General features: G+C 40.9%; 1 protein-coding gene across 1 annotated transcript in view; it reads right to left on the reverse strand.

The window, feature by feature from the left end:
- KREMEN1 (kringle containing transmembrane protein 1) overlaps positions 1-24,745 on the reverse strand; it is a 972,602-nt gene that overhangs the window by 74,263 nt on the left and 873,594 nt on the right. Inside the window, exon 7 of the mRNA XM_044068274.1 lies at positions 22,088-22,288. Within this exon, the coding sequence (XP_043924209.1) occupies positions 22,088-22,288 (201 nt within the window). The remainder of the gene's footprint in view (positions 1-22,087; positions 22,289-24,745) is intronic.

Consider the following 24,745-nt stretch of genomic DNA (forward strand, 5'->3'; position numbering starts at 1 on the left):
ACTTTGTTATATCCCCTATCAACAAACAGCTGTTCTAGGTTATCAATTTCAGCATTCAGATCTGTTTGTTTTTTACAGATCCTCCTCATTCTGTGATACTGTCCCTTCACTATGTTTGGGAACATAAACCTAGGATGCATACTGCTAAAATCTGGTAGATTATTTCTCCAGCAGGGCTTACGAAATAAGCCGGTCATAATGGTCCCAGATTTATCCCTATATAAAGTGACATCTAAGAAATCAACTCTGTGCACAGATGATGTCATGGTAAACTTCAAAAAATCAGTCATGGACTCTAAATAAGTTATAAAATCATATAAACAGGAAAGCTTACCATCCAATAAAAAAAAAATCATCCACAAACCGTCTATATAGCTTGATATGTGAACAATGGGCGCTATTAAATAAATACACGTTTTCCCAATGGTGTACAACTAAATTTGCGTAGGAATTCGCACATGGGGTGCCCATAGCGACACCCCACTGCTGCAAATACATTTTGCTGTCAAACATAAGCACATTATTAAAGAGAACCATGTCCAATAATGTACAAATGTCACTTCATTATTTTCCATCAGATGCATATTATTGAAAACCTCTCTAATAGCATCCAAGCCATATTCATTTGGTATGGATGTAAATAGACTTTTTACATCTAGTGTAACCATTATACATTCATGGGAGGAAAGTTCCTTTGTATACATGTATAAATCATTCAAGAACTGAGTAGTATCCTTCAAAATCATCGGTATTTGCAACAATATTGTTATTGTAACAAAAAAAAACAAAAGAAAGACACCACACATACATACCTCACGACCTCTTAGAGCAAGAAATCTGGACAAAGCCACAAATAATGGGGGTAGAAAGGCCCCAAAAATAGGGACATTTTCTAAATATTGCTTTTACAAACTTAGAAAGTTGATAGAATAAGAGGTATTGCATTAGCATGAAATTTCTGAAGGATATGAATTTTGAAACTCAATTGTCTGCCATTATTTTCTGACTTAAGTGCTGAATGATTTGCCAGGGACTTGCCATGAAACCACAATTTTATGAGGAACAGACCAAAAATATGAAACAAAAATCTGGACATTCTGCAAAAATCTGGAGAGTTGAGAGGTACACACAGCAGATTTATTTAAAACAGTAAGAAAAATATTTTTTCAAACAACTATTATGTATTGCTAACAACCATCACCTGACCATCAGTGATGCCAAATGCATCCACTGTTACTGATATTTGTCCAGGAAGACTTTGTCCTTGTATGTAAACTTCACCAGCAATGTATAAATTTGACATTACTAATAGGCAGTAATTACTGCTATATTACAGAATAGGCATACAGATTTAAGACACCTGATGGACTAATGAGCTGTAGATATTGTGCTATTATTGCATCATCATTGTATTTATACCATTTCATTCATTTAGATTTAAAGGTTCATAGGATGTTACTAGGCTATTGATCTGAGGGTCTTTACAAGGCTAGCCATTAAATCCCCAAATAATACTAGATGAGAGATACCATCTATGCCCAACTTTTTTCTAGCAAGGACTACCCATGTCCTAGAGAGAAGTTAGGGCAATCCCCGGCAGAAATTTATGGTTTCCAATCTATGCACTTAAACAGGGTTATGGAAGCACTTTGCTTGATATGGATTGGAAGCCTATTCCAGAGGAGTGGCGACCTCTGAGAGACACAGCTGTCTCTCCAGCAGATCCTGTTTATATCACAGGCTAGACTGAGGTCCCTGCAACAAGTGATTCTAGTCCCATTTAACTTACATATGTGCAGCATTCCCATTAGATTTGAGTCAGAGATAGCCTTGTAAACCAGACATAAATTGCCTCTAAGTAGTCTACATGCTACCGAGTACAGTGACAGTGACTTCAGTCCGTCCATATGAGACATGCTGGAGACCCTGAATTTCTTAGTTAGAAATCTCTGAGGTCTCTCAAGTTGCTGCAAGTGTCTTGTACTGTACATACCAAAGTGAGCATTATATTCAATAACAGACCTGATGAGATATGAGTTCAGGGGAGTTATAACCTCTTTTCCTCCTGAGGAGATGCCTTTGCTAATCAAGGGAGCAACGTAGAATGCCTTCCTCACCACAGTAGACACATGGTGGTCAAAGCTGAGGTCACAGTCAACTTGTGTTCCCAGGTCACTCACTACTGAATTGGTACGTATTATTGTTTATTTTATAATCAGCAGGGATATTGTTTTTTTCAAAGGGAATGATGATGATGCATTTTTTAGCATTTATTTTAAAGACCATGTCTTTGGTACCAATCATTGGTCTGCGTAAGCAGCTTTGGAATTATGCTGACATCACTATGGGATTCAATAATAGTACCAAATTTGAAGGCTTCCACAAACTTGGTTAGCCACAACCCCTCTGTTTTGGCCTGGACTTCTGAGAAGTATTTGCCAAACAAGAGGTGGACCCAGCACTGATCCTTGTGGGACCCTACTGGTGAAAGATATGCTGGTAGAGATAAAGTCTCCCACTTTGACTGAGTGTTGTTGATCTGTGAGCCAGTTTGCAACCCACCTGACAACATAAGGTTTGATATTCAACTGGGTTAGTTTGTCAGTAATGCCCGAATGTGGGATAGTGTTGAAGGCCTTGGCTAAGCCAAGATAGGCTGTCTGGGCAGCTCTGACCTCCTCTATGGCTCTGGTCACATTCTTGAAGAAGTTTAGCTGTGATGACCTGCTTCTGACAAAACTGAACTGGGATGGATCCAGGGTTTGGAGGTCACCTATATACTTTTTTATGAGGTCCATGATGATTCATTCCATTGCCTTGCAGATGAGGTTGGTTAAACCTATGGGTATATAATTATCCAGCTCTGTTGCTGAGCCACCCTTGTGGAGGGTGATAACAGTTGCTGTTTTTCATTTAGTGGGGACAAAACTAGTACTCAGGCTGTGGTTGAGCAGAATGCCTAATGGAGTAGCTAATTCTTGTTTTAGAGCATTAAGAATGCAGCCCAGAATGCCATGCCTTTTGGTCCAATGCAGGCTGTGTACTTATCCTTGGAGAGAGCATTGATGACTTGCTCTTTGGAGATGCAGGGGGAGGAGATGATGAAGAAATGGTTTGTGGTATGCTTGGGGGTGAAATTTTCACCAAATCTGTCTGCTAGCAGGTTTAAAATTTATGCAGGGTCAGTATGCATGATGCCATCCACAATTAGTTCAGCACACATGTGAGGCCTACCTTTTAGGTTGCAGACGTAGCTGACAAAAGCTTTATTATTATGCTTGGCTATGGCTGCTAACTTTTTCTCGTAGTTGCTCTTTGAAGATTTTATGAGTTGTCTTATTTGCTTGTTTAGGCTGGGAAGTGTGCTCTTCCTGTTCTGGGATCTCACTATTGTACTTTTAGACAGCAGCTTGTTTTGCTTATTGTGTAATTTATTAATGCTAGACACCCACCAGGATGGTTTGTTTTTTTCATGAGGATTTTGCTTTAATCATATCTGGCTGTGTCTATACATTTGTGTAGATGTTTATACAGGGCATCAGTGTATACCTTAGTATAGCCATCATTGTCATCTGTGGAAACTGGAGCATGGAAGTTGATTATGCCTTCCCATAGGAGGCTATAGTTAGCTTTGGTGAAGTGTTTTAGCTTGACTTCTCCTTTGGGGAGTTCTGGTGCTATTGCTACTACAAAAATGACTGATTTATGGTCACATTTAACCAGTGTGGGCCCTACACTTGAGGCACTGCATTGGTCATTCATATTGGTGAGGAGCAGTTCTAGAATGATGAAGCTCCTTGTGGGATGTGCACTATTTGTTCCAGGCCATTTGACTCAACAATGTCCAGGAACATTTGTCAGAGTGAGATTGGGCTCATATAAGTTTCCCCATTAATGGAAGTATAGTTGAAGTCACCCATGACTAGGGTGTTAGGTTGTATCTTAATTGTCCCAAGTAGGACTAAATAAGCTGTGTGGCATCTTGGTTAATGGAAGAGGAACTGTAACTGATGATGATGACCTGAAGGGGTCTTACCCACAGAAATTTGGATTTGGAGTACCTCCATAGAGTTTTCTTGTCTAACTAATCTAGAGGTGTCATTTTCTTTAATGACTATAGATACTCCACCTCCCATGGTTCTCACACCTTCAATTTGCGGTCGAAAGTATGGAAGGCATTGTAGCCTTGCAAGGCTGGGGTACTATCTGCGGCCTTGATCCAGGTTTCTGTGACTGCACAGATGTCAACATCTTCCAGGGAGAGGAGTGCTTCAGAGTGCAGTTTCTGATTTAAACACATAGCATTTAGCAGCATGACCCCTAGTTTCTTTGTGTTTGATATTTTCACAGTGGGAATTTTGTTGTTGTGTCCTTGTTTAAAAAATGTATTATGGGGGAGGCAAGTGCCTTAGCCAGCAACTGAAAGCCTAGAGGTGCCAGGTGAAGACCATCTCTAGCAAAGCAGCATGGTCTATCCCCCATGTTGTCCCAGGCTGCCAGGAACTAGATCCCCTTGGAATGACACCAGAAACTAAACCAATTATTGAAGTCAATCATTTTCTGTTTATATTGCGGTATCATCCTAGGCAAGGGCAAATGCTGCTCAAAGCTAGGGACATACCTGCCTGGGACACATATTTAGAGAGCTCAATCATGTCTCTCTTTATATAGTCCAGAGAGGTACATCTTAAGTCATTCACACCAACATGAACTATGATGGAGTCATAATGGTATTTGTTGTTGAGAGATGTGAGTGCATGTGTGATCTGGTGAATCCTTGCATCAGACAGGTAGCTAACTGTAACCTTCTCCTTGTTCAACCTGGTGAGTGGGACATCTGTATGTCTCACTATACAGTTACCTGTAACTAAAACATTTGGAATAGTTATGTATTGCCTTAAGGGCTTATTTGGTGAGTCACAGGTGCTAGTATTTTTATGTGTATTGGGTGCATTGAGTGTTGTGTTAGGTGCAGCATGTTTGTGATTTGGAGGTCTCTGGTGTTTAGGTAGGTTTCTGGAGATTACCTCTGCAATATGAAGGTTTATGTGCTAGGTGCATATTGTGGACAGGAGTTGTGGTGTGTGAGCTGACAACCTGCTTAGTGTTGCTGTTCTGGGTGCGAGAGAGCAGTGATTCCAGATTCATAGTGTAGGAGCATCTCTCACAATTTGTACTTGAGTGATTTAGGAGTAAGGGGTTGTCAGTGTACATGAGGCAGTTGCTATGCTACCTCAAAAAAAACATGTCCACCTGGCTAGCAGAAGAAACAGAAGGAAATTGACAGTCCATAATGCAAGGTTTGAATCTGGTATTTCAGCAGATAAGGAGAAAAAGATGGGGTTATCAGGTAGGGAGCTATTTTAGGGTGACTAACCTATGGGGTGTACAGTAGGAGTCTATAAAAGAGGAGATCTACAGGGTCTGCTGTTGATAGGTAAGAGGTAAAATCGCCAAGATTTACCAGCTCTGCAAGGTGGTGTACTACATGCAAGAAAGAGCAAAGCAGCTAATACAAAGAAACCACTGAAAAAGCTCAAACTGAGCCCTGCACCAATGAAATAGTTCAGATTGAGCCCTGAACCAATGAAATAGCTCAGACTTAGCCCTGAACCAGTAACCTTCAATTAGATAGTCCTACTGTATGCTCCTGCCACGAGGGTACAGTGGGGCTTCTCCAAAATAAGATGTCCTGACTTTTAGTGCTCAATCTACAAACAGAACTGAATTCAGCAGGTCTGAATCCAGTCTATACTACGGCCAGCAGAAGTGCAACAGAACAACAGAAAAAAAAAGCAGGATATTTGTATTTATTTATTTATTTTCTTCTCCACTTGATCCAATATAGGGTGACATGGTTGTTGAAGCCTAGTCCCAACAATCACTGGGCACAAGGCAGAAGAAATAATCCTAAGTGGGGTACTCATTCACTGACCCCCAACACAGCACAAAGCCCCAAGTATGAACAATTAGGGATATTAATTCATTTACTGCATGACTTTGTGATATGAGAAGAAACAATGGCATGTGGTGAAAACCCACCCAGACACACGATGTAGGTACAGACTTTGTATAAAAGGCATCCTAACTGAGAAATGAATTGAATAACCTTACACTGTTAGGCAAGTGCTAAGCACTATGGTACTGTGATGGCAAGTGTTAATTTCAGTCAGAAAAGAAGTGTATTATCATCACTGTTATTGCTATTATTGTTATTATGTGTATTATATAATTATTATTAGGAATTAGACATTGAAAAATAGCAATATGTTACTGAATGGCTGTGTGTAGTAGCAGAATGACATAAGAGCACTTCAGTGATCATAGCACTTGTTTTCACCTCATGCTTGACCAGACTTGGTTGTAATATCATCTCACGATGACACATTCTTTTTGTCACTCCTTACTGCTTAAACAGATGTCTCCTTGCAGAATGTAAAAGTTCCATGACGATGTAGAGGCTTGAGCATGGAAAATAATCCATGCTCATTTTAAAAAAAAAATATTGTAATCTAAAATGGTTGTATCACAGTCATGCTTTACTAGAAGCACATGGTTGTAGATATTGGTCACGCCAAGTTTGCATCTGTCACTTTGCAGCTGGCATTGTGTTGCCCAGACAACAGGCATGCTTGAACACAACAATCTACTCCCTATATCACATTTCAACCAATCTCTGTTGGTATTTCCCAAGGGTCAGTACTTGGCCCCCTTCTATTTAATATTTTCACAAACTTCATACTGCCACAACACTTTCTGCTCTCATACAATATCCCAGCGATTCAACCTTTATCTGCTATGCCTCATCTATAACAATATTACAGGAGAGCAATCTTAAAATCTTTCACTGACATTGAAATTTGGCTAAAAATTTCTAACTTGCTGCTCAACACCAAAAAACAACCTTATGCTATTTACTCCAAAACAACACCTTAACCAGAAACACACATTTCATATTACTTCAAGTAATAACACAAACATAGAAACCGTAAGCCAAACTAAACTACTCAAAGTCATAATAGTTGACAACCTCAAATATGATCACCACATACATCATTCCATCAAGAAAACTCACCAAAAATTCGACTCCCTCTATAGGGCTAAACACTACCGGACAGATCAAGCAAGGAATACATTAGCAGCGACATACCTCTTTCCTTATCTATTATATGCTTCCCCTATTCTTACAAATATCACACTATGTATAAAACTAAACAGCCTCCTGCTACTACAAAACAGCTAAATTTGCAACCAAGCATCCTTTTAAAGCATACCACTGCCCTGCATTAAAACAATTAAACTGGCTTGAACTTCCAAATCATTTGACATACTCACAACTGATCACTGCCCACAACCTATTGTACTCTCAGACAAATACCCAGCACCACAAAATACTCTACTGTATTATTCACCAACTAGAGCTTTCACTCTAGCAAAAAACTTTTACTATGTAGCAGTAAAACATTCAGCACTGCTGGAGACCCTCTAGAATGAAATCCCCACACAGTTAAAACAGATAGAAAACTTAAAAAAGTTTTAAAACTTTGCTTAAGTAGTGCCCATGCCAAGGATGGCTCTGTTTTTCCTGCTCACCTGGATAGCTCTACTCAGATTACTTTTCTCTAACTCTTACAACCACTTTGATTCCTAATATTTTTGTAGCTTAGCACTCCTCCTCATACTGCATGTATTTCCTAAACTCTTACTTTTCCCTCCTTCTTTCACACCCCACAGCTAACTACAGTTCCTCCTCAGTCCATTTATTTTCCTGCTCATTTCAAAACTTCTCCTTTCAGATGTCACAATTTTTAAGCTACATTCTACTTGTGTATCTGTAAATTATTACTAAACTCAAAAACAGTCCAGTCTGATATTTTCCCTGCAGCCATCATGTTATAAATACATTATAGGTTCATAGGTGGGTACTAGGCTATCGGCCCAAGGGCCTACGTAAGCCTAGCCAACAAGGTTCCCTGGCTTACGCCACCTAAGAAAGTTATTTTCCAGTGCCACTGTCCAGCAGAGACACAGAAGTGATCCCTGGGGTGTATTTCCTATTTCCCATCCACTCATCAAGATTTTTCTTGAAGAGTGCTAATGAAGAACTTTGCTTGACATAGATGAGTAGCCTGTTCCAGAGTATGGGAAGTCTCTGGGACGGGAATCTATCCCTCCAGCATGTCCTGTTTATTGTGGTGACAAGGTTTAGGTCCCTAGACCGTGTAGCTCGGAGGGATTGAGATTTCTTTAGGTGTAGCATATCCAACAGCTCTGGGTTTGACATAGCTTTATATGTTAGGCAGAGATCACCTCGGAGTAGGTGATATGCTACGGAGTAAAGCTGGAGTTTTTTGAGATGGTCAGTGTAGGGCATCTGTTTGAGGCCAGTAATCCTCTTTGTGAGGTACTTCTGTGGCCTTTCCAGCTGCTGCAGATGTCTTGTGAGGTACATTCCAAAAGGGGCATTGTACTCTATAATGGGTCTAATGAGTTTTGAGTAGAGGGGAACAATGACCTCTTTTTTCCTGGATGAGAACCCTTTTATGATGAGGTGTGCTACGTAGAAGGACTTCCTGACTACTGTGGCGATGTGACTATCAAAGGACAGACTAATGTCTACCTGGGTCCCAAGGTCACTTATCATACATTCGGTGTTAAGTACACTGCTGTCTATGTAGTAATTCATGGGTACAGAGTTTTTACCAAAGGGGATGACAATGCACTTTTTGGCACTGAGCTTGAGGACATGGCTCTGACACCAGGCATCTGTCTCAGCGAGGCCCTTCTGTAGGATTTCCATATCATTTGGGGACTCGACTATGGTGCCTAGTTTGCAGTCATCTGCAAACTTCATTAGCCAGAGGCCTTCTGTGTTAGCCTGTACTTCAGAGAAGTAGATACCAAACAGGAGAGGTCCCAGGACTGAACCCTGTGGTACTCCACTTGTCACTGGTTTGAGGTCAGATTTAGAGTTTGCAACTTTTACAGTGTGGGTTCTGTCAGTGAACCAGTTGGCAACCCATCTTGTGACGTAGGGATTTATACCTAGTTTAGTGAGTTTAACTATAATTCCAGAATGGGGGATGGTGTTGAAAGCCTTGGCAAGGTCAAGATAGGTTGAGTGAACCCCCTTACCCTCATCTACGGCTTTGGTGACTGCCTCAAAGAAGTCGATCAGGTTCAGGAGGCATGATCTGCCTTTCACAACCCAAACTGGGTGGGATCCAGAGTTTGGAGGTTACCAATGCCTTTGTTTATGAGTTCCATGATGAATACGTTCCATGGCCTTACAGACCAGGCTCATCAGGCTAATAGGGCGATAGTTCCCGGGATGAGTAGTGGCTCCCCCTTTGTGGAGTGGGATAACTGTTGCTGTACGCCATTCAGTGGACACAAAACCTGATGAGGCTATGACTTGAACATGGTGGTTAGGTGGGGAACCAGTTCATTCTGAAGTTCGTGTAAAATGCAGCCTGGGATGTTGTCCTGTCCCATGGATGCTGTGTTTTTGGCTTTAGAGAGTGCAGCTTTTACCTGTGCAGTTGTGATTACAGGGACTCTGCATTCTTCCTGTATAGATATGGGCCCTTTAGGGGATGGGGGGGGCAAAGTTAGCACTGAACCTATCTGCCAGGATGTTGGCAATATCAGTTGGTTCTGCAATTTTCGTGCCGTTTTGCTGTAACACAGAGCAGATCTGGGTGTTGCCATTGAGATTCTTGACATAGCTATACAATGCTTTGTGGTTGTCCTTAGAATCAATGGTGATTTTGTTTTCATAGCTAGCTTTGGAGGATCTTATAAGGGATCTCAACTTCTTACTGAGGCTGACCAGAGAGCTCTTCCACTCATGGGATTTTACTCTCTTTTGCAACAATTTCTTCCTGTTGTTGTACAGTTTATTTATGGCAGTGGACCACCAGATTAGCTTCCTTTTTTTGGCGGATAGCGTCTTGGTTCTGTTTGTGATATCACGATCCATGCACTCGTGTAAGTGCTTATAGAGTGCATTTGTGTAGGATTCAGCAGTCGTAATTGTATTGTCCATCTGTATGGGTGTGATGAAGTTCACCACTTCTGTCTTAAGAAGCATGAAGTTGGCTTTGGAGACATTTTTTACCATGGTTTCCTTAATGGGGGGTGGGAGTGGGATGTGGATATCAAGGGTGATTAGCTTATGATCGGATTGGACCAACGAGGAGTTGACTTCAGGTGTGGAACAACGGTCACTAATGTTGGTAATGACTAGGTCTTGGATATTGTTGCCCCTGGTGGGGGTGTGGATAAGTTGATCCAGGGCATTGGAGTTTATGAATTCCAGAAAGCGTTGTGTGAAGGAGTTGGTACATGAGTAGTTTTCCCAGTTAATGGTGGGGTAGTTGAAATCGCCCATTATTAGGGTGTTTGGTTGAACCATAATATTTCCCAGTACATCAAGAAGAGGAGTGGGAATCTTGGGGCATGGTGGGGAGTCTGTAGCAAGCTACAATTTGGATTGCAGTTTTGCCCAGAGTTAGTTGCGCTTGGATAACCTCGGATGCATTATGCTGAGCAACTAGCCTGGAGGTGTGGATATCCTTAATGAATATGGACACACCTCCGCCTTTGGTGTTCTGGTCCAGGTTACATGGCCAAAAGTGTGGTATGAGTTATAGCCTGGTAGTGCAGGGGTGCTTTCTGGAGCCTTGAGCCAGGTCTCAGTCACTGCACAGATATCGATGTTCTCCATTTTAAGGAGTGCCTCGAGTGAGTGCATGTTGAGATTTAGACTTCTAGCATTGAGCAGTATTATCCTCAGTTTTTGCCTGCCTGTTCCTGTTATGGTGGTGAATTTGTCATTTGAACCTTGCCTAAAAAAGGTACTATAGGGGTGGCAAGAGCCTTAGCCAGTATCCAGAATCCCAGGGGTGACAGGTGCAGGCCATCTCTGGCAAAGCATTGTGGCCTGTCGACCATGTCATCCCAAGCAGACAGATACTGGATCCCCCTAGAATGACACCAGAAGCTCAGCCAGTTGTTGAAGTCAATCATTTTGTCCTTGTACTGCGGTACCATTCTGGGCAATGGCAGAATGCTACTCAGGGATAGGGTCATACCTGCCTGGGCTACAAGATCGGAGAGCTCTTCCATGTCTCTTTTCATGTAGTCCAGGGAGGTGCATCTCAGGTCATTCACACCAACATGGATAATGACAGAGTCATATTTGTACTTGTTGTGGAGTGACCTGAGTGTGTGGGTTATGTGGCAGATCCTGGTACCAGATAGGCAGCTGACAGTAACCTTCTCCTTGTTTAGCCTGGTGAGTGGGACATCAGTGTGCCTAACTATAGAGTCACCTATGACTAGTGTGTTGCATACATTGTTTTGCCTTATTGGTTGTGGTTGAGTGGCACACTGAGTCTGTGGGCTATGTGTCATTTGGGTTGTGTTGGGGGGTGGAAGTTGCTTGCATTTCTGCTTTGGAGGTCTCTGTTGCTTGGGCAGATTATTATTGAGAGCCTCTGCAAATGTTTTTTGTGTTTCAGTGTGTGGATTTTGGTGGTGTAGATTTAGTGAGACTGTGATAAGTGTGGTGTGGTGCAAGTGTTTACCTTATCCTCTTGAATGTCAAGTTCGGTCTTGGTTGGAGACAGCTTTACCTCCAGTTGGCTAGATAAGTGCATCTTTCACAGGTTGTAGTGTTGGGTGGTAGGAGGAGAGGGTTGGCTGTGTACATGAGGCAATTGCTACATTGTCCCAAGATGCCCAGATTCATCAGATAGACAAGAGAGAACACTGGGAGCTGACCCTTGGACATGCCTGAATAAAAAACTATTTTCCTCTACATAAGTGAGGAAAGCAAGTACAAGAGCTGTTTTTCTCTAAGCAAGTGAGGAAAGTAAGTGCAAAAACTGTTTTCCTCTAGGAATTTAGGAAGGTTAAGTGCTATAGTAATTAGTAGCTTATTTAGTGCTTACAAGTTCTGAACAAGTGCTGAGCATGAAGAAGCAAATTCAAGTACTAAAACTAAGAATCTGTAACTGCACTAGACTAGTTACAGGAAAGAAACAAGTGCAAATGCAGGCTTTCAAATCAGAAAGTTGAGAGAGATGGAAAAGATTGCCCAGACGGCCAATAACTACAATTTCTGGGCCAGAACCACTCCTTATGTGGTAGACAGGTTACCTAGTGCTTACCACTCCCACTGACAAGCTAGAAGGCTTCCCTCCAACACAGAAAGGCTTGGGGGGGGCTCAGAAGCTCACATACAGCCCTGGATTCAGCAAATCTGTAACTGGACTACACTAGTTACAGGAAAGATAGGAAACAGGCTTACAGTTTTTTTTTACAGAAAAGTAGTTAAAACAGCAGTAAAAACAATTCAAATGCAGTGCAAGCAAGCACACTTGAGTATGTAGCAATATTAGGCCAAACACAGTTTTAAAAAATGCAATTAAATTAAAAACGACAAAAATAAGTGCAGAAGGAGTCAGGCTTTTAACTAACAGGGTCTATTATTATGCAAGTAATCCTTCAGCTAGTCAGATGACACAAGCTGTAAAAAACAGTTATAATAACTTAAGACATGGCAGAAAATAGGGAGAGGTGGGACAAAACACTTTCAGCAGAGATCTGAAAAAACTATACAGTGAATCAAAAATAACAGTGCACAACTCTGAATAAAATTAGTCCAGCAACAATTTACAGTACACAATTCTGAAGAACCCAAAAATATACTTAGCTCTGTATATTTCCAGATAGTTTGAAAAGAGTTCTGTTAGAGACAGGTTCCAGCAATGATATGCAGGCTGTTAACTTACAGGGTCTATTATAAAAATATACTTAGCTCTGTATATTTCCAGATAGTTTGAAAAGAGTTGTTTTAGACACAGGTTCCAGCAATGATATGCTGGCTGTTAACTAACAGGGTCTATTATTATGCAAGTAATCCTTCAGATAGTCAGATGACACAAGCTGTAAAAAACTGTTATATCAACTTAAGACACAGCAGAAAATAGGGGGAGGTAGGGCAAAACACTTTCAGCAGAGATCTGAAAAACTATACAGTGAATCAAAAATAGTGCACAACTCTGAATAAAATTAGTCCAGCAACAATTTACAGTACACAGTTCTGAAGAACCACAAAATATACTTAGCGCTGTATATTTCCAGATAGTTTGAAAAGAGTTCTGTTAGACACAGGTTCCAGCAATGATATGCAGTATTAATTGTGTGTTATTTCTTTATTCAATACTTAGCCAATTTATATGAATTTATCTGTTGTTTTTTGTGTTAAAATGCTATGTTCATGTAAAAAATATTTAGAAATGTTTAAAAATTATGTATATAAGCTCATGTATAGATGTTTTTTACCCTGCAATTAGAAATGTACATCATTTGTAACTTAAATGTGGAGCTTTTCCCCTTTGCCTCTGCTGAAAATTGATTTTACCCAGTCTGACTTTTCCCAGTCAACAAAGACAAATAAATACATAAGTAAATAAAGAAATAAATATATCTCTCAATGCTTATTCATCCTTGCCCTTTGCTATATAATATGTGTACCTTCTGTTTTTTTTCCACATTTTTTGGTAGTTTTACTTCAGTTACTATGCTAGCTATTAAGTTACCTTTGATTTCATAAATATCCTGGAAGGGATGGAGCTACAAAAAGCTCTATTATTGTCTAGATCTTACCTTAGCGAGCTTAAATCATCTCTTCAACCTATTTCTTCACATATTTGTAGTTAGAATAATAGTGTACTTTTATCCACATGCTGAATGCAGTGATATGGGTGAATTTCCATCCTTTCTACTTCTGAGAAGATGACAGAACATACTTCTTTTCCATAATTTCTTCAATTCTCTGTTTGCTCTTCTTTTACTCCTTATAAATGTAAACCTCTTTGCCCAGCTCCTCAGTTCTTCAAACCAATGGTGTTCAGCTTCTTCCATAATGTATATCACCCTTGGTCTAATAAATATTTTTAATTTTTCACACTGGATTACCAAGAAGAGAAAGGACTTAATGTTACTTTTCCAACATGGCCACCACTCAGACACACTGAAGATAATGAAGTTCAAACCAGAATACGTTTCCAGCTTCTATCTTGCTCTTAGTTCTTCACTTTGAAAGATCATATTAATCTTATTGCAACACATACTGGAGCTTCTCTGCAACTGTATGCCATTTCAAGTTGACATATGTGGTGTAATGCTACCACCTACATTCCACTCAGCTTACCATAATCTGCCCCTCTCTCTTTCTGGGTATTTTCTGACAGGTTAGCAGTCAGCATTAAGGCTTCTGGTTAGGGATAGGATGTGACTGTAGATATGCCAGACCTGTTTAGAGTTCTGGAATTTTCTGTCTCAGTTTACAGAGGTGCTTGCATCTATGGGTGCACTTTAGCCATAGCACTCAACTTTCCATCTCCAAAATGTGGAAGACTAGCCCTCATAATGTGGAACAAATGGGCAAAATGTGGAACACATACTAGTGGCATACTAACAACTTCAACTAGGAAGGTCATAGGATGGTTAAAATATGCTGGTTTTACTTATAAAAAGATCTTTTAATGAATTAATAGGATTCATTTCTACTTATGTGGATATCAGTTAAAAATTTCCTATAGATGAATGTGTGATAGACCATTTCAATGTGGAGTTTTGAGGAACGTGAACTTTTTAATACCAAAAATGAGGTGTGTTCCTTGTAATGAGGTACACTTTAGCATCAAGAAAGAATCTTACCACACATCCTCTGCAGAACACCCTACACATCTTCAGCCATCTTTTATTGCATTTGTCATAAGTGTCATTTCTTTACATCACAAACTTATTGAAATACAACTAACAGTATTATTTCCTTGAAAGTAAAGAATATATCACCCTGATGGATGTTTAAGGAGTTATAGTCATAGTTCTTGGAATATCAGATACTAGATTATAGGTTCATAGGTTCATACTAGGCTATCTGCTTATAAGCCAATAAGCCTAGCCAGAATGTGTTTAGCTATACCATTTGAATTTTTGGCAAGGCTAGATACATATAATTTAATATTCATTTCTTATACATTAGTGAGACCGGGGTAAAACTACGATCTCCCATCCACTCATCAGATTCCTCTTGAAGAGAGTCAATGAGTCAATGAGGGCCTCTGCCTAACCTGGACTGGTATTTTATTCCAGAGTGAAGGGAGCCTCTGGGTTATGAATCTGTCCCTCCCTATTGTCCTGTTGTTTCAGTGCTGAGGTTCCAAGTCTCTCGAGCCACATTGGCTCGATGGGTTGGATTGCAACAGGTGCATTATGTCCATTAATTCGGGTTGGACTCACGACCTCCTCAGGCACAGCCTCAGAACAGGCAGTATGCTGCTGGGTAAACTGGAGTTTTCTTCTTTCCGGGCAGCATATGGCATCTGTTTGAGCCCTTTGATCCTCTTGGTGAGGTACTTTTTTGGGGTCTTTCCAGTTGCTGCGGGTGTCTGGTAAGTACATCTAAAGGCCGTATGTAATTATGGGCCTGATGAGGGATGAGTAAAGAGCCACGATGACCTCCCTGATCTAGATGTGAATCCCTTCATGATTGGAGTGGGCTATATAAAATGTTTTCTAACCACTTTGTACGTGGTTGTCAAATGAGATTTGCCTCAAGCTTGGGTCCCCAGGTCCTAATTACTTCTTCTGTGCCAATGGATTTCCACCTATGTGGTAATTTGTGGGCACTTTGTTTTGCCAAGGGATGACTATACACTTTTGGCATTTGGCTTGAGCCATGGCTCTGGCACCAGTTGTCTGTTTCTATGAGGCCCTTTTGGAGGATGCTTGTGTCGGCTGGAGTTGCAGTCATCTGGTCAGAAATATATACCGAACAAGAGGTCCCAGGACTGAGTGGGACACCACTTGTAACTGGTTTGGAGTCTGACATGGCTCAGCAATTCCTAACCATGTGGGTTCTGTCCTTGAGCCAGTTTGCAATCCATCTAGTGACATAGGGTTTATATTTAAGCTGGTGAGCTTATCTATAATGCCGAGTGGGGTATTGTATCGAAGGCTTTTCGAGGTCCAGGTAGGCTGTGTGGACCACCTTCCCCAATGGCCTTGGTGACAGTTCAAAGAAATCAACCAGGTTTAAGAGGCAGGATCTGCCTTTAACAAAGCAAACTGGGTAGGGATCCAGTGTTTGTAGGTCCCAATATCTTTATTGAGGTCCATGATGATCCTTTCCATAGCTTTGCAGACCAAGCTAGTCAGGCTTATGGGGCGATTTCCAGGATCCGTTGAGGCACCACCTTTATGGAGAGGACCACTGTTGCTGTGCAGCCACTCTTTGGGCACATAGCCATATCCTGTAGTAAGGCTGAGACTGAACAGTAGTTTTATGTTTGGGTTTAGCTCTTCTTGGAGTTCATGTGGGGCAGCCGGGACACCATCTGGTCCCATTGATGCTGTGTTTTGCTTTGGAGACGGCTCTTACGATGTCAGGGGGCAGCACTCTGCTGGGATAGATGTTGCCCTTTGGTGGGGAGGGGAGAAGTTTGCGCTGAACCTGTCAGCTAGGATGTTGGCAATGTCTGTGGGTTCGGTGTATTTTTTGTCATTTTGGACTAATTCTGAGCATATCTGGGAATTACCACCCAGGTTCCTAACATAACTAAAGAAAGCCTTGTGATTATCCTTAGTGTCCTGTGCAATTTTTCTCGAAAGCTGGCCTTAGACAATTTTATGTGTGCCGTAGTTTTTGCTGCCCTTTTTGGGATTTTGCTTTATCATTTAGTAGCTTCCTCCTTCTATTATAGTTTGTTTATGGCTGGGGTCCACCAGACAGGACGTCTACCTTTGGAGGATTGGGTCTTGGTTTTATTTGGGATCATGATCCATGCATTCTGAAGGTGTTCATAGAATCGTTTTTCTGCGGTCTGGGCGTATTTCCACAGGCCGGGGCTTTGAAGGATTCCACCTCAGTTTTTGAGGAGTTAAAATTTGCTTTAGAAGTTTTCACTGTGGTTTTCTGGGCAGGGGTGGGGTCGGGATGTATCCAGTGAGATTAGTTTATGGTCTGATCTTACCAGTGGGGATACACTTCTGGTCTGGAGCATAGAGTCCCCATCCATGTGATGATCAGGTCTAGGTCTAGTATGGTTTCGTCTTGTGTGAGGTGTAACAAGGTTCCATATAGCATTTGAGTTTATAAATTCTAGGAACCTTTGAGGCTGGTGTGTGACTAGGTAATGCTCCCCAGTCTATGTTTGGGTAGTTGAGTGTAAGCCCAATATAATGGTGTTTGGAGAGACCTTCATATTTTCCAGTGTTCTCAGGAAGGCCAGTGGGGTTCCCTAGGGGGAGGAGTGATGCACCAGCAGCAGGCTATAAACTGCAGTTTTACCCACTGTTAGTTGCACATGGATAGTCTCTGATGCTTAGTGCTTTGCCACCAACCTGGAGGTGTGGGTATCTTTGATGAATATCGATCTCCCCCCTCCTTTGTGGATTCGGTCAAGTTTTGGGCCGAAAAGCATGGTGAATATAACCTGGTAGTGCTGGGGTGCTCTGGGAGCTTTGGACGAGTTTCTGTTACTGCACAGATATCGATGTTCTCCATGCTAAGGAGAGTTTGATCGCGTGCATTTTGAGGAGTTTAGACTTCTGGCATTGGTAGCATTACTCTTAGTTTCTTATCCCTTGTGATACCTATGGAGGTGGGTTTGTCTTTTGAGCCTTGCCTAAAAAGGCACTATGGGGGTTAGAGCCTTTGTATCCGAGAAAAGCCCAGGGGGTGACAGGTGCAAGCGATCCCTAGCCGTCCTAATGGCTTTGTCAAGCATATCATCCCAAGCTGACAGGCATTGGATCCTTTGAATGACACCGACGCCAAGCCAATTGGAAATTGATCATCTTGTCTTCATATTGTGGCATCATTCTTGGTGAGGTAGATGCTACTCAAGGTCAGGGTCATACCGGCCACATGCTCAAGAGAGCTCCTTTATGTCTCTTTTCATGTAGTCCAGGGAGTGCGATCTCAGGAGTCATTCACACCAGCATGGACAATGACTGAGTCATATTTGTACTTGCCTTGGGTGACCCTGAGTGCTTGTGTTATGTGGCGGATCTAAACCCGACAGGCTGCTCACATTGACCCTCTCCTTGTTCAGCCTGGTGGCCGGGTCGTCCAGTGTGCCCACAGCGATAGAGTCACTATTACAAGTGTATCAGGTGTGTTGTTTAGTCTTAGGGCTGTGACTGTTTGGCACACTGGCTTTGTGAGATATGTGTGAGATTTGTGTTTTGTTTTGGGGTGGCGGCTGCTTGGGGCTGCTTGGTGTCTGCTGGAGGTCTCTGCTGTAGCAGATCTTTATTTAGAGCCTCGGTATTTTTTGTGTGATTATGTGTTTGTTTGCTGTAAGTGGTAGGGGTCTATGTGAGACTGGAATTGTAGTGAGTGTGGTTTCCTTCTCCTCCTGACTGGTTATGCCAGTACTGAGTTGAAGAGCTTAGCCTCCAGTTTGGCTATATGGTTGCATCTCTCACATGTGTTGGAATTTGTTGGGAGGAGGAGGGTTTAAATCTGTGTACATGAGGCAGTTGTAACATTGCCTCAAGATTCCCATTTCACCAGCTGGACCGGAGAGGAGATTGACAACTGACCTTTGGACATGCTAGAATAATATTGGGAATTCCTTAATAATTGAAAACCAGGGCCACTGGGGAGTGAGGGTGTAGTGCTTTTAATTTTAGTGCTGACATATAATTGCTTTAGTGAGCAAGTGCCAGGTAACTTAAGTGCAATGTGTTACAGGTAACTTAAATGCAAAAGCAACAAACAGTAACTTTCTTTCAAGTGAAACAAGGAAATAAGTACAGTAAGCAATGCAGATATCACTAGTGATCCACAGAAGCCCGCGTGAAGCGCCAGATTAGGTGGAATTAGCGTTCCAGGAAATAACAAGCAAACAAACAACAAGCATATAAACAAAGCTAGATTCAGCAGGCCTGGATCTAGTCTATGCTACAGCAAACAAGGTGTACCAATTTCAGTAAGATACAGTTCAAATATTCAGGCACTATAAACCTTTAACCAGAAATTCCCAGCTCAGAAGGGCAGAGTCCAGCCTCTTCTCCCACAAGAGTGCGGACCACAAACCTTCTTAATGTAAAATAACTGGCCTGAAGCCCAAGTGCTTAAACCAGAACTAATTCAAATAATAGAGATTTGAATTTTTGGCAAGGCTAGATACATATAATTTAATTTTCATTTCTTATGCATTAGTGAGAGACAGTCAATGCTCGGTAAAGTTAATCTCCTTTTTGATTCTTTAAGCTTTATAAAACATGGTATCAAGCCATATTACAAACTAAAGTTTGAAAAAGCTAATGTTACCAAACAGAGACTTCCAGACTTGGGAGACTAAATGAATCTGTACTATTAGGGTCTATATTAGAACACCGAAGTTTCAAAACATCAAGTGTTCTAATATCGAACCCTAGTCATTGAAAATTTAAAACATCGAACATACAGAACAGCAAATGTTTTCCTAGGGGAAAAAAAATCACTGTTCCAAAACACATACACACAACACAAGCACACCAAACAAACAGCAAGCCACACACATACAACTAAACTCTTACACCTAACCCTACATTAAACTATACATACACCACTAACTATCCACTTACCTTAACCCAAACCTTAACCATAAGGTCTGTCGCTATCGCACAGTCACCTCACAAGCGCCTTAACCCTAACTCACCTGACCCGCGCCCTAACCCTAACTCACCTAACCCGCCCTAACCCTCACGTCCACACAATCACACACTTACCTGAACCCAACCCGTAACTTTCCACCACAGCACTGAAAATACAGAAGCAACAGAAATGGACAACCGGATTCTTTCCCTAGGAAAAAAATTTGGTTTTCTGTTTCTTCAATATTTTCAGCTTTCGCTGAAAACAGGTCGATATTAGAACACACAAAATTTTGAAACTTCAGTGTTCTAATATAGACCCGTACTATTACAATGTCAGACGATATTTCATGTTTTAAGCCTGAAATAGGTGCATGCACAGGTTTGAAAAAAAAATTTATTACTCTTTCAAATATTCAGCCTCTTAATCACATTGAGGTGAGAGTATATGTTTCTAACAGTTGATCCAGCAGGTGCAGAAACAGAGGGATATTTATGTAATAGCAAAATTTACTTTTCATTTGTGCATCACACTTTTGTGTTATGGAGCTTACTTCTTCACAGTTACATTTTCTCTCCATTTGCTTGTCTGAGACTTAACATTTTGAAAATGCTTTGTGTTCACTATTGCAGATGTGTATCCTATTTCACATTAAGTTAATGAAACATCCCTTAAGCAGTGCCCCATTTTTGTCTGAATTTGATTGTTTACCACATTTTCCAGAGATCTCTTGCTGTATCAAGTAAAGCAGCACACAGCATTAAATAATACTTTTGTAGCTGACATAAATTTGGAAATATACATATTTCAATAATGGATGCCATTCATTTGTAAGGAAGACTGCAAGAGTGTCAATGTATTTTAAATCTCCACTGAATAATCTTGACTTCAGTAAGATGTTTATTTTCACAGACAGGATGTTATATTCTACTGGTATAATCCCACAGAGTCTCTCTTATTAAGGGAAAGCAAGCCAGGAATTCATTAAAGTGCCCAGCATGAGCTGAATATGGCACAAGCTGAGAAAGGCTGCTCTTCCATGACATTCCCATTCAAAGACACATTAGCTGCAATGAGGTAAGACCTCATTACTGAATAATCTGTATGCCTCTGAATCTCATTTGCTACCATGATGTGTAGATTATCCTGAGCTGCACTTTGTGGTAGTAAACAGCTACTCGTATAGGCAGAGGAATCCCCCGTCACTCTTCCACAGACACACACACACACACACACACACACACACACACACACACACACACACACACACACACACACACACACACACACACACACACACACACACACACACACACACACAGACCCACACGCACACACACACACACACACACACACACACACACACACACACACACACACACACACACACACACACACACAAACACCAGTCCCTAACCTGTATACCTCCCCATTTTCTTCTTACTCTATACTATTTTAAGTTCCATTATTCCAATTATCTATAATGCCCTTGTGGCTAGTGTGTATTTCTCCACTATGATTATGACACTTTAAAAAGCATTCTCTGGTGTCTAGTGCAACCCCCCAGCTCAATCCCCATACTGCCATTGGTGCCATTATGACACTAACAGCAGTCCCTGGTGACTAGTGGTCCCTCCCACATTCATGGCAGGTGGTTGGCCGTGTCCAATACTGCAACGTTGTGGGGATGGCCATGCTGGTCTATACAGCTGAGTGATTTCTTGAATTGCTTGGGGATGTACATGCTTTCCTGGAGGTGGTTCTTGGAAAAGAGTACATGGCTAATTAGCATATGCCTCTTCCTCTGGAATGCCTCATTAGCATTCATCATGTCTGCAGGGCCAGCCCTTAACAGTGCTGCATGTCTTTGTGTTAGAGGACTGTGCAGCACCAAATAAGGGCAGTTTCCGAATCAGGGAAAGGTACTACAATGTACGGAAATAGAATACCCCAAAGATTTCAAACATACAAAAGCACATGCACAAAGGTCACCAGAAAAAAAATAATCTTAAAACACACTAATGGATGTTAAAATGTTCCAGCAAAACATGCAATATTGAAGTTGCATTTGGTGAATATTTATACATCTACATACTTTTTGCTATTTACTTCTATTTCCACCAGGAGAAGGCCAAATTATCAGATAAAGGAATTAGTTATTAGTGTTTGGTACTTCCATTCTCTCAACATCCTTTCTTGTTACTGCAGATATATGTCACTCCACTCCATTTGTATATGTATGGTGCTTACTAAGACTTAAATAGCTTAAATAGGTTAAACAGCTTGAACATCTAATCTGTGTGTGTGTGTGTGTGTGTGTGTGTGTGTGTGTGTGTGTGTGTGTGTGTGTGCGTGCGTGCGTGTGTGTGTGTGTGTGTGTTTCGCAATGTTTTAACTACTTCAAAGTGCAGACTCACAAACCTGGCATGTTAGAGTGAGGTCGGCTGGGGCTGGTTGTTATAACATACAGTATTTTTGAAGATCTTGCTGCATTGATGCTGAGGTTTGCTTTCTGTGTGATCACCTCTGATATAACCACTGTGGTCTTACTTTCATTTTGATTAGCTCTGTTTTCCTTCTGTTGATATCTGGCTTCTGACTTTGGTAGTCGCTCTCTGAAAGCTGAAATGACAGAACACCAGTGACAGAATCAAAGACATGCTGCAGTCTTCTTTTATTCTTAGAACACAATATAAAATGTTTATTTGTTATCAAACTCAGTGTACTGTCCTAATCAAAAGCTCACAAAGTTACATATGGTGGGATGAAAAGCATATTTGCTTTGACACTAAACTGTTAATGTGAAAGCCTGAAATCAAGGTGAATATTTAAACAAATCCTAAGCTGGTATTTTACTTGCCTGCTACCTGGCATATTTGAATGTTACTGCAATATTTAGTTTGACTATTTCACTCATTGACATACCTGTAAACCTAATTGTGAAGTTACTAGAAACTTATGTTCCCACCTACTCTGTCAACACAAATAGCATGGGGAAATTTGCACAGACAAACTGGAGGCATGCTTATAGAGTCCTTAATACATTATTAATTAATTTCCTACTTTACCAAGTAATTTAACAGCATGCTGAAGCCCTATAAGTAAATATTATAACATTATGTTACAGCTTTAACTATAAAGAACAAAAACAAAAATCTTGCAAGGGGATATAATCTTCGCACAATAAGGCAGGTAACATTATTTTATTGAGAACAGTTAACCACACTGGTTCAACAAGCATTTTGCTACAATGAAGTTCATCATACAAGCTCATTCTTGCACCTCCATTTCACATATAATCCCATTTAGGTTAGACAATTTATGACAGATAGAAAATGTAAGCAAAGAGGAAGTCTTAAAGAGAAAGTGTCCAGCCTGATCCTAATACTACAGCTTTGCTGAGTGACCTTGAATATTTTCATTGTCATCTCCCAATTATCATACTATCATCTTTTTTTCTACCCCCTTGTAACATGAAAACAATGGAGTAATGGAATAATTTCTCATCTGACAGTCATGCCTTTCAACCTATAGAAGTCATAAATCTGGACAAAGGCTCATAAAAAGTAGGTATATCTGGCAAAAAAAGTGAACATTTAATTAGCATAAAATCTGCATACTTAATAGCATAGCATCTCCAACTCTCAATAGCTTGTGGGATACCACCTCTGAGAAATACAGGTTCAAAAAGTTAAAAAAGTTTAAAAAAATGAAGTGAAATGATGCAAAATTTTTCCAGAGTAAACCTGTTTTATTCAGATTATGCTTGCATGTACTTTGAAGACATGCAAGTAGGTGCGTGTATGAGTGGGTGTGCCTTCTTTGAAGGTTGGGCACTGGGCTGGCAATTCGACACTGTAAAAGTCCACTGCCAGTCATTAGCGGACCGGTGATCCGCTGTGATAACCCCTAACCGGGAAAAGCCAAAAAGACATTCAGACTATGCTTTGAAGACTGACAAGTAGAAAGTATATTCATACACAGATGCACAAATACCTCTCTCTCTCTCTTGCTCTCTGTGCATATATATATATATATATATATATATATATATATATATATATATATATATATATATATATATATATATATATATATATATATATATATATATATATATATATATAAAGAAGGTAGTCATCAGGCACTCTTCATAAGGGATGCAAGCACCAACCTGCTCACTAGTTCAGAAGACATAAAAAGGCAGATAGAAAAAGCACTTCAGCAGCTTTTGAATGAAGAAAGCCCCACAGAAGTTGCACTACCCCAGACCCAGCTTTCATTGAAAGAGGAAGCAGATCCCTCTCTAGCAGAAGAAAGAATAATAGTAAGGAAAATGAAATCAGGGAAAGTAGTGAGATAGGGGAGAAACGGCTAGTGAGGGTACTCATAGCACTGTGGAGAGAAAAAGGTATCCCAGATGCCTGGAGAATAACCATACTAGTGCCACTGTAGAACAACAGAGAGGGCATTCACAACTGTGGGCAGTATAGATGTATCAAACTCCTGTCACACTGCATGAAAGTTCTGCATAGGGCAACTGAAAAACGTAGAAGCAGAGTAGTAGAAAGCAAGATGGGAGGTGAGCAGTTCACATTCAGATCAGGATGCAGCACAACTGACCTGATGTTTGCAGTGTGACAGATAGTTGAAAAGAGGCTAGAGATGATGAAAGAATCCAACTGAATATTCTTAGACTTGGGGAAAGCATATGACAAGGTCCCAAAAAAGTTGATTTGGGCAGTCCTGTGATGGTTCAAAGTCCCAGACACATCGGTAGAATTAGTGCAGTAACCCAATGAAACAAGTGTGAACAGTGTTTGGACTCAGGGATGGGTTCCCAAAGGGAGTGGGTATCAGTGTTCAGCTTTGAGCCCACTGCTATTCATATTGGTGATGGAATACATCAGCAAACAGGTCACTGGCAACAGATCAACAAAGCTGCTATATGTAGATGATGTGGCATTGCAAGCAGACTCTAGACAAGAACTTCAGCAAAGGATAGGGGAATGGAATGCAAAACTGAAGGCACACAGGTTGAAACTGAGTGCAGATAAGACAGTTGTAAAGGCAAGCAAA

Source organism: Protopterus annectens, chromosome 4.part0 (assembly GCF_019279795.1).
Source record: "Protopterus annectens isolate FY-2018-M chromosome 4.part0, PAN1.0, whole genome shotgun sequence".
Taxonomy (NCBI): Eukaryota; Metazoa; Chordata; order Ceratodontiformes; family Protopteridae; genus Protopterus; species Protopterus annectens.